This window comes from Sphaerodactylus townsendi, linkage group LG02 (assembly GCF_021028975.2).
Source record: "Sphaerodactylus townsendi isolate TG3544 linkage group LG02, MPM_Stown_v2.3, whole genome shotgun sequence".
Taxonomy (NCBI): domain Eukaryota; kingdom Metazoa; phylum Chordata; class Lepidosauria; order Squamata; family Sphaerodactylidae; genus Sphaerodactylus; species Sphaerodactylus townsendi.
Window position 1 is genome coordinate 126,165,347 of NC_059426.1, and position 13,391 is coordinate 126,178,737.

Below are 13,391 nucleotides of genomic sequence, written 5' to 3' on the forward strand. Positions count from 1 at the left end.
TGAGATGGGTGTAAATGCCACACAGTGAACCCGAAACAGTCATTCCTCCAGAACATATTGGAATTCTGCCAGAGGGCTTTACATGGGCTCCGTGAAAGTACACACTAAAAAAGACAACTGGCAGCCATAGCCACCGTTTGCTCCCTACATTGATGCCTTTACCAATCGTAGCGACACAGGGACGTTATGAACTTTCTATAATCAAACTTTCGCGAACCCCCCACAATCCATAGGTTTCCTCTTCATGGAGGTTAAGTACTACAGTGCTGACGGCACTTACAAAACATCCGTTTGAACCCATCCAATCAATTCATCTGAGATGGGTGAGAATGAAGGCATGATTCCTGACTGCCATAACCTCGCTAGAGAGTCTCGAATTGTGTTTATCTTCAAACCCAAGATTGTGTTCATTCTCAAAGGACAGAGTAACGCTGAGAATGGACCCGACCTTCATCCCAAAGGTAAACAGTCCCTTCCACCGGCAACAAGACATAATACTACCAAACTTCATGCCAAACCCTCGACACCCTAAGGAATTTCTGTGGCACACGCTTGACGTCAGAAGGGCACTAAAAGCCTTCCTCATTAGGACGAAGATCTAAAAATCAGAAGCCCCATTCGCTAATATTCAGCCTCTGAAGGTAGGACTTCGATGTCAAAGCTGCCGCGAGCTTCCTACGCTGAAAGCAACGCATCTTAGAGGCATACAAGGCCAGTACCTTCAGCCATCAGGGAGTCACCGCCGCAAGACTCACTTTAGGAGGCGCAACTAACGGAAAGCCGCTCCTAAAACCATGCATCGGTGGAGGAAATATGCAAGGCAGCAACCTGGTCTTCGATGTCATCTTTTGTCAGACATTACAAACTCAACTCCATAGCAGCTACAGAAGCAGCCTTTGGTAGGAGAGTTTTGGAAAACATCATCGGAGACTGATAAGACCCACCCTAATTGGGGGACACTGCTCGGGAAGGTCCCTAGCAAGATGTCTCCAGTAGAAAGAGTCCATTAGATACTTACTGTGAAGGGCTTTTCTACTGGAGGGAAGGGAAGACATCTTGGACCCTCCCTGGTCTCTATCTTCACCCGATGATGGAAATCCACAACAAAATTTAAAAACTAGGTTGTCAGAAAAGCATAGAGTGTTGTAAAACGTTTTGTTCGTATTCAGTTCTATGTTCATTAAGGTTGAATGGTTGTGTTAACTGTTATGCGGTTCTTGTGGAGCTAACATTTTCTGTGGTCCTCATTTATACTACGATGTCAGAATGTGTACTGAGGGGTTCAACCCCCTGAGGACCAACACAGGAAGTGAGATAGAAAGAATTTGATTGGTCCCTGCCTCCCTGCAAGCAATGATGGACATATCTCTAGCAAGATGTCTTCCCTTCCCTCCAGTAGAAAAGCCCTTCACAGTAAGTATCTAATGGACTCTTTTGCCCTGAACTAGCTAGAGTTGTAAAACAACTTTGCAAAGTCCGTAACTTGCTATTTAAATAAAACATTTTTGCATCACTAGAAGGCTTTACATTATTTGCTATCTCTCTACAGCGTGCGCATAAGCTGAATTTATAGCATGCTGTTTTAAAATACATAGCTGAAAGGAGTTCTTCCAAGATATGAGAGAGCCAAATGGTTTAATGGTTTGGTCATTATGCAAGGCAAGGGAAATAGGCACAGAGGGATCATGATAGAAAATAACTAGTTGCAGACCAAGTCAGGCTCTCCCTCTTGCCATGTTACTACTCTAGTCAAAACAGTGGTTCTCTGTTCTTCTGAACACATGGATGGGATTTAAAGATATTTTGGAGCACCCCAGGTCTCCTGCTTGCAGTGTCTAAGTATAATCCTTTGCATGTGTTTTTCTTCTGCTTCCTATTCAGAAACTGTTTCAGGTATTAGAAGAAGCTTGACATGTGTACATTGAAAGCCAGTGCCATCATGCTTTGTTTTGAGCATGTATAAAATACAAACATTTTGGTATGCACATTTTTTTTATGGAAATACAGTGTTTTGGTAGAATGAAGCCTTTCTCAAGCCTGAAGATTAGATTGTGGCATTCACCCTGATGCTTCAGGTACACATAGGCTCCTGAGTTAAATATGAATATAGATGGAATACTGTGTCAGAAGTATATAGGTGGAACACTATGACAGGAGTTTATCAATCAAACTATTCAGACCAACTCTTTATATGAAAGCCAAGGCTTTTTAACTTTAAGATGACAGCCTCATTTTATTATAGCCAATAGCTCCTAAGACTTATTTAGAAAGTTAGTTCCAAACACTCATGTCTTATATTTTTGAATAGTTATTTAAACTACGAGTTATTTGGGACCCAAAATTAATCTTTGTGCACTGAGCATTCAGAAAAGGAACATCATGCTATCTAACATCCTTTCCTTTCTGAGGAGTAAGAATCCTGCAGAACAGAACTCTATGTGGAGCTCCTGCTTCACACATCACCTTAAGTTCACTGTGCCTGCTTCTCTACCACTAAAGAGAAGTTAAATGTGTCTGTAATGGGCAGTTAAATGGGTCATTAGGTGCTGGTTGATGAATTTTATAAGTCTTTGTTTCTGTTTATATGCAGGTCTCTCATTTGGGATGGTTAGAAAGGAAAACTGCTTCTGCTTTCTATGAAGAACCTCCTACAGCCACTGTCCAAGATGCACTGCAGAATTTCTTAAAGGTATTGCCATTTCAACAAGGGTCCACTTTTTGCTACAAACTGCAAACACTTTAAAAACTCATTTTGAAAATGTGAAAAATATGTAGTGGACAGGCTCTGAGCAGAGCTTTGGGTAATCCAGAAGCAGATATCTTATTCCAAGAGCCTATTGTTTCTGGGAGTCAGTAAACTTGATTAAAGATAAAAATTAAGCATGAATTACGTTGTTTGCTCAGTGTTAATTTGTTAACAAACTGAAGAAATCAGTACTTATTCTTATTTTTTGTTGTGTTTCTGTCTTGTTTGTAGAATGTGTTGCTAGCCTTACATCAATCCTGTAATGTGAGATTAGGTTAAGAGATGGTAACTTGGCCTAGATCACAATCTCAGCTGAGTAGCTGATGATGTTTTACAACAAGAATTTCCCCAATTGCATCAACACTGTAACCACTACAAAGTCTGCTAGACTCAATTAAAATAACAGGGCAATCCAGATGTGGGGGAGTTCTGTGGTGGCTGGGGAAAGTGCAGTGAAGGTGGCACCATGCTGCCTCCAAAGGGGCTTCGTGCAGCAGTGCAGGGAGGAAGTTTAAAATCACTCTGCCACCCAAATTCCCCCCAGTCTAAAGCCACACTTTTACGTGCCCCCTGGGAATGCCTCTGATCCACCCCTGCACCAGCATCTACTCATTATGGCCCTATGGAGCTGTGCAGCACCCAGGTGCTGGCACTTTTGCCAACCCCCCCCCCCCCCCCCCCGGTCTGGATTGAGCAGTAAGTGTGATTGCAGTTAGTCTTTTTCATTCCAAAATAGTGAATGTTGGAAACATTCAAATTAATTCATACATAACATAGTCATGTGATTATTACAGTTGTTCTGTACATCAGGCTGTTGTGTTGTGGTAGTTAGCTACAAAGGTTCAATCCACAATAGATCATGAAGTTCCGAACAACCAGCTTCATCAGACACATGGAATGATGACCACTTGCATATAGTTGTCATTTATCATACCATCCCACAATAAAAGTCCAAGCATGAAAAGTAACAGTAAGTCATTGTGTGAGATGATGCTGTCGGTTGGAACCTAGGAAACTGCCCTGAGAGAACTGAAGTGTTCTTGGAAAATAAGAAATTTCTCTCTGCTTAGTATATATCCCTCCCATCCATTTTTCAGTTCGCCAGTAATGCTGTCGTTTTCTATTTAAATGTGCATCTAACACAATCTTACATAAGCTGAATTAAAATATTCGGAATGGATCCTTTGAAATGTTCAAACTTCTTTCCTGCCTTTGTAGGCTGAAAACCTGAGTGCTGGTTTTTCAAAAGCAGGCAGGGTATACATTGCCAAGGTAAGTGAGTTTATGTGTATTTGCTAGATCATGGGCCCTGTGCAGTATTTGTGTTTGTCTATCTCTGGTGTTTATATTTGAGTCCTTGGTACAAACAAATGTTGGTCATATTGAATTAGTCAATACAGTAGTCTAGCCCAATATTTTGAATTGCCAATAAGTAGCAATTCATTTCTCTGATATATCAGGAAAAGGTGTTTTCTAACTCTGCAGTGTAAGATCTGGGTTTAAGAGAAGATGTCAGAAATTGGATGTGGGACCTTCTGCTTGCAAAGTAAATGATATACCACTGAGTTATGACTCTTGGCCTGTGGTAAAAGATAACTGTCAAATGCTCATACAAGTGTTTGCATATTAGTTCAGAGCAACTTTGTGAGTATATAAATCAGTCTGGAAATATTATTGCCATCTCCTCCAGAAGACATATGGTTTTTTACAGTGCTAATTAAAATGTATGCAGATAGGTTTTGTCTAAAGACTACCACGGGGATTTGAGGAGGGGACAACAAGGTCTACCAAGTTTAAAACTGGTTAGGTAGCAAATCCTAACCAATAAAACGCAAAAGGATGGAATGTTGCAATGATGAACCCTCCACAAAGTGAGTCCTGCTTGCCCATTGGTGGATGACATTCAATTTCCTCCCCTGCCTGGCTTCCCCTGGATCCAGGAGCGTATGCATCCTACCCCAGCCAGCAGAGTAGTAGTGCCTTAGCGCCCGCTGCTCTGCAGGTCTACAGAAGCCTCCCCCCACCCCAACAGCCCATCCCCAGCTGGTGGAGCAGTGACTCCTTGGTGCCCACCGCTCCCTGGGCCTGAAGAAGTCCTCCTGCCACCCCCCAGCCCAACAGGTTTCCCATGGAGCATCGGGACCTTGCTGTCTGCTGCTCCTCAGCCCAGCAGAAGGCCTCCCAACTCCCCCCCCCCCACACACACACACACAGGATGGCCTGCGGAGCAATGGAGCCTTACCACTCGCTGATTCCCAGGCCCACAAAAGGCAGCTGCCGGCCTGCAGAGCAGCAGCACCCAACTGCCTGCTGCTCCCTGGTCCAGCAGAACACTTCCTGCCTCCCCAACAGCCGGCCCCAGTTCTTGTCTTGCCACCCACTGCTCCCAGGGCCTGCAAAAGCCCTCCCCCCCAAACAGCCTCACCCACTGGAGCACAGCACTTGAGCTACACCACAGGCCCAGACAACCCCTCCCGCTTCCCCCCATTCCAACCATCTCCACTCCCCCTTAGCCCACCCCAACCCTCACCTTTCCACCCTCCCTCACCCCAATACTCACCTTCAAACTCTCTCCTCACCCCAAACCACACTTTACAACCCTCCCTACACCCCAAGCCACATCTAAACCTACCCCTACTCAAGACTCCTCATTCCACCCTTCTACCACTCCAAGCCTCCCCTTGCCACTCTCCCCGCAAGCTAAGCCTCACCCTGACACCCTCCCTTCACCCTATGCTTCATCTTTCCACCTTCCCCCCACCTCAACCCACTCCTTTCCACCATCCCCCAGTCCACACCTTCCCACCTACCCCAAGCCAAACCTTTCCAACCTCTCCTACCCCCCAGCCACAGCCCCAGGACCAGGTAGGTCACAAGTCTTCCTCTGGGAGCAGGGGGCAGGGATCACGCTATGCCCCCAGAAAAGCCTATTGTGGGGGAAAATCCCAAATCTCCCATCCTTGGCTAGGGTCCATTGCATTTCCCCTGCAATGGGCTTTGCTCCTAGTTAGTCAGATAAATGACAACAAACTTTTCCTGAGTATTTTCTTCTGACACACTTTTGGTTACCTGTAAAATAGTTTGTACTTGTATTTATGAACACAAATAAAATGTAGGTTGAGGGTTGTTTGTATTTTTAAGAAGTATGGTTATTTACAGTTGGCTTGCATAAATGCTTGAGAAATGTTCTTGTTTTCATAAATAGAATAATAGTTTCCCAAGTGCCAAAATTGCTGTATGTACTATTCTTGTGGCTTCCACTAGCTGTCTACATGGCTTTTGCTACATCAGTCTGAGGAGAAGCCAAATAAACTTGTTTCATGTGGAATTGCTCTATTCCCAAATAATTTAATTTGTATTGTTAGAGTAAAAATTTAATTAGTCTGGAGTTCATTAGAATCTTAAACTAACTGAATACTATACTGAATGTTCTATTGTAACTGAATGGTGATAGAAAACCAGAAATGCCAACATAATTTTTGCACATAATTATTTGTCTTGATATATTATGAGTGGTTTTGCAGCTTGTGCATGGCTCAAGAGTTCCTTGAGGGTCAAACCTAGAGTTGACGTTCATCTGTGGATGGGAGATAACATCAACCCCTGCATCCTCGCCTGTCTCCCCACACTTGGGAGCGTGGCACGGGGCAGAGGTGACTTGGACAGGCACAGCAGCAGCAGGCCAGCTCCTGGGACTACACTATTTTCTTGTGTTAATCTGGCCCTTCTTCTCTTTCAGTGCTACAGTGAACTGGGGAATAACTCTGCAGCTGCTCATTGGTTGACTTTGGCTTCAGAGCTGCCAGTTCTCACAAAAGAGGTAGAATCCTTGCTGGATTATGTGCATTTCTCAGTTACTTTCACTTTCAAATAATGTGCTATCATTGACAGTGTTTGCCTGCAGTGTATATCCTGTTTGATTGCATCCAGATTCAAGGATCATGGTGCTTCTGTGTCTCCCAGCAGTCCTTCTCCGCCATGACAGGACCTGTGTAGACTAAATATATGCACGGATCAGCATGCTGCAATGGGAAGGGGATGGAATCATCCTCTTCTCTTTCTGTCAGCACTGATAGAGGAAGGAGGGTAAAGAGATTTAATCTCCTCCTCTCTGCCGCCTCCTGACATGCATGGCTGTCTGGGTCAAGACTCTGAGAGTAACCTTTCTGTCTGATGAGCAGACATGGATTCAAATGTTCTAAGGATTGGACTGGATGCAATGAGCATTTTGATGGATCCACTAAGAAGCCATGTTGTTCCAGGCACTGTAAGCTTAGTTAAGTGTTGTGTTGAGCCTGTTGGAAGCATGGAGATCAAATCAACCAACCGTCCAAATATGGATGGATGTATATCCGTTGTCCTCAGAGAAGCATGACCAGGCTGATCAATAGCTTCAAGAACTCCTGAGGAGCTGTGCACAACCCGAACAGCATTGCTTTATATTGGAAATAATGTTCATTAGCACAGAATCTCAAGAGCCTCTGATGGCTTGGTAGTATGGACCTATATGGGTACATGTAAGTATGCCTCTGTAAGGTCAATCAGTGTAAGGAACTCATTGATCTGCAGAGAATTGACTGAAGAGTCTCCATTCAGAAGGGTCTGAGGCGGATGAAGCAATATGGATGGATGTATATCCTTTGTCCTCAGAGAAGAATGACCAGGCTGATCAATAGCTTCAAGAACTCCTGAGGAGCTGTGCACAACCCGAACAGCATTGCTTTATATTGGAAATAATGTTCATTAGCACAGAATCTCAAGAGCCTCTGATGGCTTGGTAGTATGGACCTATATGGGTACATGTAAGTACGCCTCTGTAAGGTCAATCAGTGTAAGGAACTCATTGATCTGCAGAGAATTGACTGAAGAGTCTCCATTCAGAAGGGTTTGAGGCGGATGAAGCAATTTAGAAATTTCAAGTCCAAGATTGCACACCAGTCCTATTCCTTTTTGGGACCATGAAAAACGGAATAAGCTCCTTTTCCCTGATCTTGGACTGGAACTGCCTCTGTCACCTTGATTGCCAGGAGGTATTGAACTGGCTTGATGGTCCTTAGTCTCTTTTCTGGCTTGAGTGCTAAAGGAGAAATGAGAAAACGGTCTGGTAAGGTGGACATGAACTTGATGGCGTAGTCTTTTTCCACCACCTCTAGGACTCAAGCATCCACCTTTGACTAGATCCAGACTTCTAGATAGAAGGCTAGCCTTCCCCTTGCCAGTACCACCAGCCAGTCACACTTTTAAATCCTGGGTAACTCCCACAGAAAACAGGACACAAAAGATCTAGTTCCTGCCTCTCAGGTCAGAAATAGATCCTCCAACTCAGAGGAAGAAAGTAAATTGATATGTATAAATTCAAAACTCTCCTTAGTGGTTAGTAAGCCCCTTGCCTTTGGAGCTGTGTCAGCAGGAGTCACAGATGTTTGAAGCTCCTCCAGACTGCTAGGTTCAGCCAAGCTGAGACTATGTGTTTCCCCTTCCCCTAATCCTGGAGCAGTCCTTGAAGGGAGCAATACAGCTTCAAAAACATTTTTGAGGGATAAATGCATTCTGCTGTGGTGATGGCATATTGCTGTAATTTTTCAGCAGTGAAATTTGCTAAAGTAAACTTGTAACTTGTTCAATAGTTATTCAGAATATTTCACACACAATTCAATTGTATTCTAACAACCTTTTAAATATTATTAAAAGAACATTTAAAGGCCTAGTGTATGTTAAACATCTAATCTATTCCAAGAGTTAAATAAAATAGCTCAGGAACAATGTGCTTTTCCACACTTCAGAACTTAGAGAGCCTGATCAGTTTCTCTGGCATTCAACTTCTGGATAGTCCCTGTGGTTTCTTCCTTTCATCTCTTATCCAAGTGCTGGCTATGCCTGCCAGTGCCTTCTTCCGCTTTCCCAAATCTACTTCTTCTGGCTGTGCCGAATGCTAAATCTGTTGTCTCTGTTGTCGCTCATTCTCTGATATTTCTTTCACTTCATCTCTCTGAGCCTTCCCTTTAACTGTCTTTTCTCTCTTTAGCAAGTTAGTAAAGCATTTATTAACCCATATCTCCCCCTCCGCCCACATATGGTGATTCCTTGTTACTTTGTCCCTACATTTTAGAATCTTCCAATCGTGTTTCCTTTCCCCACTAGGTTATCTATGGTAGATTCTGCACAGCATAAATATAACATCTAGAATGTTATTTTAAAAATCCATTTTGGGATTTTGTGTTCCCACAGCACAGGAGAACACAAACACTGTCAGCCACAGTGGATCTTTTTTCTTGCCTGCTGCCCAGAGCCGTTGTCAATTTCACAGTCCGCCCACCATTGTGTGTACTGGAGCAGATTCTCGTTGAGATTCCCCATGGAGGTTTCCTCTTCTTGCAGCTCATCCGTTTGCTGTGTCACTGTACACAGTAGATGAATGAAGTTTGTTTAGTCCAGTGATCCCATGCATGTGGCATTTTTTTTGGTTTGTTTTGAGGAGGGTGTCTGTGAAGCTACAGGAACACAAACAGGCGCATATTGCAGCTTCTCGAGTCATGTTGCTGTAGCTTCACGAGTGGCAGGAATGAAAGTAAGAGGGTTGGACAGGAGAAATAAAGTGTTTCCTGCCTGCTGACATTCACTCAGCATTCAGGAATCGTCCTCAACCCGGTTTGAGGGGAAAAGACTACTAATTTAGCTTTCTTTGGAAAACTGGGTTGAGAGAAATATAACAGACTTAAGTCGTTGTGTGTGAAGTTCTTCCCCCAAAAGCTATATATAATGTCCTATAGATGTTATATTCATGCTGTGCCAAATCCACCTATGTTAAGTCAATTCTGTATGCATTCCGCCATGCATTAGCTAGAATTTCTACTCTGTGGTCCTTATAGTACTATACAGTTTTGAGTTTGAAACAAACAAGGATCCTCAAACCATAAATCTTATGAATTGTTGTAATAGAACTATTCCGCTGCACTTTAACCTACAAATAAGCAGTGGTGACTGCCCAATATCTAATCTTATGCAGACCCGCATTGCTGCCACCTACAGAGATAAATATAGTACTGTACTGGCAACTTGGCTGTTGCTTGCTAAACTCTAGGGAAAGCAGATGTCAAGCTAAAGAATTACAGCCTTTGAACAGGAAATGCCAGCAATCAAGCAAAGTCTAGCTTTGTCAATTTGGTCAGCTCTGAAAAAAAAAGATTTGGCTGGAAGGAAGAATTCTGTTGAAATGTTTTAGGGGGAAAATCATATTTGTAGAAATTGGATTTGTAAGAATAAAATAGAATTGGGGTTCTAGGAGATGAATTTATGTATAAATTTTAGACCTGCAAACCACTCTCTTGTTAACAGTCTTGCTCAGGGCTGTAAAATCTGAGGGCTGTAAAATCACTTTTTCTGCTATGCCAACGAAGAATTGGCAGAGAAGCAGTTGCTATTGAAATCACTGCTAGCTGCTTTGACAGGTAAGATACTTAGGACTTGGGACTTGGATCCCGTACTCTAGCTCTGTGCACATTCCTGCCTGGGTTCTGCAGAACTTCTGCTAAGCCCCTTGGGCTTGTTGAAAATAATTGGGATTGGGCAAACATAAGTGCCTAGCACAGGGGCCAATTGGCCAGGCTGGCAGGGGCTGATGGGAATTGTAGTCCATGAACATCTGGAGAGCCGCAGGTTGCAGACCCATGGCCTAGCATGAGGGAGAGCAAGCTTTGTTTGCCCAGAGAGAAGCATGTGTTCAGCAGAGGTAAAGGATTCATTCAAGCCTACGTTCTGAGAAATTTGAGCCTAGTGCTTAGAATATAAATGAGAAAGATCAGAGGAAATACAGCTTTCTTGAAGTCTGCGATCCATTGAAGGGAGTTGTTTGTTCAGCACCAGTTCAAGATAGCAGAAGAAAAGAATGTTGATTTGTTATGGTAATAGAATTTTGCAAGTGCAGTTACTCTGAATCAGCTTATCTTGAATTTATTTTTCTTTTGTTTCAGGATGCAGAAAGTAACAAAGAAATTGAAGAGATGCTGGCATCTTCGGAAGCCTGAGCAAGTTCAGAGTTCCCACCCAATATATGAGATCAGCGAAATATCCAGTGTAAACGTTTTTGCAATGATTATCCTAACTGAGCTTCACAAGCAAGCTGCAGAATCCAAAAAGAACAACCCCATTGTAACATTATCATTCCATCTTTAAATATTCATACTGTCAAGAGAGTCATGGTCAAAGAATATGTAATCCTGTCCCTCTCTCTTTCTCTCGCTGCTGTATTAGATAGATTCCTTTCCTTAACAGTTCCCAAAGCAGAATTTACTCATTGATCTGTTTTTTTGAGCTTGTTTGATTTTTGCATATTCAACATCTGGAGAGTTTTAAGAAATACTAATTGCACAATTTCTATAAGATGGGATAGTTTGCTTTGCATGAATCATACACATTTTCAGACATACTGTTTTCATCAAATGGATGGACATTCATCTTCCAAAAGTTTAAGTGTTGCCTGCTTTCAGGTTTGTGTGCTTGTTGGAAATAAGTATCACTGCCACAAACATTGATTGAAATGTTTAATTCAAGAAATAAACAATGGTTTTAATAATTTAAAATATGCTCCTTCTGTACAAACTGTCTACTAGTGGAAGGGGAAATGCTTACTTTTGAAAGACCAGAGTTCTCATGATTTAACAAATTAACAAACCAACAAGCTTATGTCCAAGAGCAGTATGATTCCAATACTATGAAACCTAATAAGGTGCTCTCAGTATCTTAACAATCCATTTTTCCACAATTGGGTAGATTATTATCTCACACATACTACAGCATTTCTTAATTATGTGCAATGAGTGTTTAAAAAAACTTTTAAGTTTTCTCTTGTATGAGTTTAATTCATTCCCCTAAATACATTTTGAAATTGGAAGAGTTACCATTAACCAAAGGCATTTCTTATTATGTAGTTTCCCAGTTCTTAATTCCCTTTCCTATCATTTTTAGACAACCATCACAAATATTTCAAAGTAATTCCAGTAGACTAGACACATTAGTCTCTTGCAGAAAAAGTCAGTAAGAGTCTGTGATTATTTAAAGATGAGCAAAATGTTATTTTAGCATGTGTTATTGTGGTTTAGAGTCTTTTTCTTAAGATGCAGTGAATGTGGACTCTTCTTTGGTGTGTGAATCCTCACTATATAAATATAAAATGTACAGAGGATTCAGCTATTGCATCTGAAGAAGTGAAGTGTAGATGATGAGACTTTATGCTGGAATAAGATTTTGGTAGTCCTGAAGCTGCCACAGTAATATAACTTGCTTGGCACTTACAGATTTCTATAGCTATTAATGACTGAAATACTTGTTCCGCTATTATAGGGTTTCAGTCCACCAAGCTCATACCTTTTGCAAACTCTAAGCTGTACATTCCATACCACCCATTTGCTTCGATGTACCAGGTTGCAGGAAAAAACCTTAATGCATTTTGTCCTAATGCTTCAGTTTCTACCATCCATATTATAATGGAGCTTACAGATACATGATATTTTTTTAAGTTTGAGATTTACTAATATTTGTGTTGTTTAGATATTGCAGTACTGACTAAAATTTGGCTTATTTGTAAGGGTGTAGATACACATGCACACACACATTCAGCATTCCTGTGAAACCTGTTGAGGCAGTTATGATTGTGCCTTGAAAGGGACCTTGGTTGAGCCCCATATCTTCCCTTTCAACGGACCTGGCATGTCAAGTAAAATTAATCAATTGTTCAACTGCCTCTGCAGTAGGACCAAATGGTTCTGCTCAGGCAATATTGGATGTTAAGAAATTAGAGTTAGTTCTCCAGTACACAAAGAGTAGATGATCCACCAGGTAGCACTGATCCACCAGGTTGCACTGAAATCAGTTCTAGTTCATGGAAAGGATTTTTTAGTTTTACAGAAATATGAGTGTTTGTTTAGCATGGGGAAATTTAATTACCATATATATTCGTGTATAAGTCGAGTTTTTCAGCAAATTTTTTGTGCTGAAAAAGCCCCCCTCAACTTGTACATGAGTCAGCTGTATTTTAAAAAATATTGTAGGGTTTTTACTTTGTCGGCTGCCAGGGGGTGCAGTTTTTAGGCTAGCAGCACCAAAATTTCAGGATATCATCAGGTGACACTCCTGATGATACCACCCAAGTTTGGTAAAGTTTGGTTCGAGGGGTCCAAAGTTATGGACCCCCAAAAGGGTGCCCCCATCCCCCATTGTTTTCAATGGGAGCTAATAGTAGATGGGGCTATATTTGAGGGTCCATAACGTTGGACTCTGTCAGCCAAACTTCACCAAACCTGGGTGGTATCATCAGGATAATCTCTTGCTGATACCAGCCAGGTTTGGTGATGTTTGGTTCAGGGGGTCCAAAGTTATGGACCCCCAAAGGGGGTGCCCCATCCCCCATTGTTTCCAATGGGAGCTAATAGTAGATGGGGCTACATTTTGAGGGTCCATAACTTTGGACCCCCTGAACCAAACTTCACCAAACCTGGGTGGTATCATCAGGAGGGTCTCCTAAATATACTTTGAAATGTTGGTACTGCTAACATAAACATTCCTCCCCTGGCCAAAAATCCAGTTTTGAAGTATTTTATTTGAAGTGTTTTAGCTTGGTTGCTGGTTGAGCTAAGGTTTTTGTACTTTT

The 13,391-nt window shown here is 42.2% G+C and overlaps 1 protein-coding gene across 5 annotated transcripts in view; it reads left to right on the forward strand.

The window, feature by feature from the left end:
• The window catches only part of RMDN3 (regulator of microtubule dynamics 3), a 56,021-nt gene extending 43,204 nt beyond the window's left edge, over positions 1-12,817 (forward strand). For all 5 annotated transcript variants that reach the window (XM_048484951.1, XM_048484950.1, XM_048484949.1 and 2 more), the window contains exons 10-13: positions 2,591-2,689; positions 3,965-4,018; positions 6,486-6,566; positions 10,717-12,817. In XM_048484951.1, coding sequence (XP_048340908.1) covers positions 2,591-2,689; positions 3,965-4,018; positions 6,486-6,566; positions 10,717-10,770 — 288 coding nt within the window. In that variant the 3' untranslated portion in view covers positions 10,771-12,817. The remainder of the gene's footprint in view (positions 1-2,590; positions 2,690-3,964; positions 4,019-6,485; positions 6,567-10,716) is intronic.
• Positions 12,818-13,391: the final 574 nt, after the last annotated feature.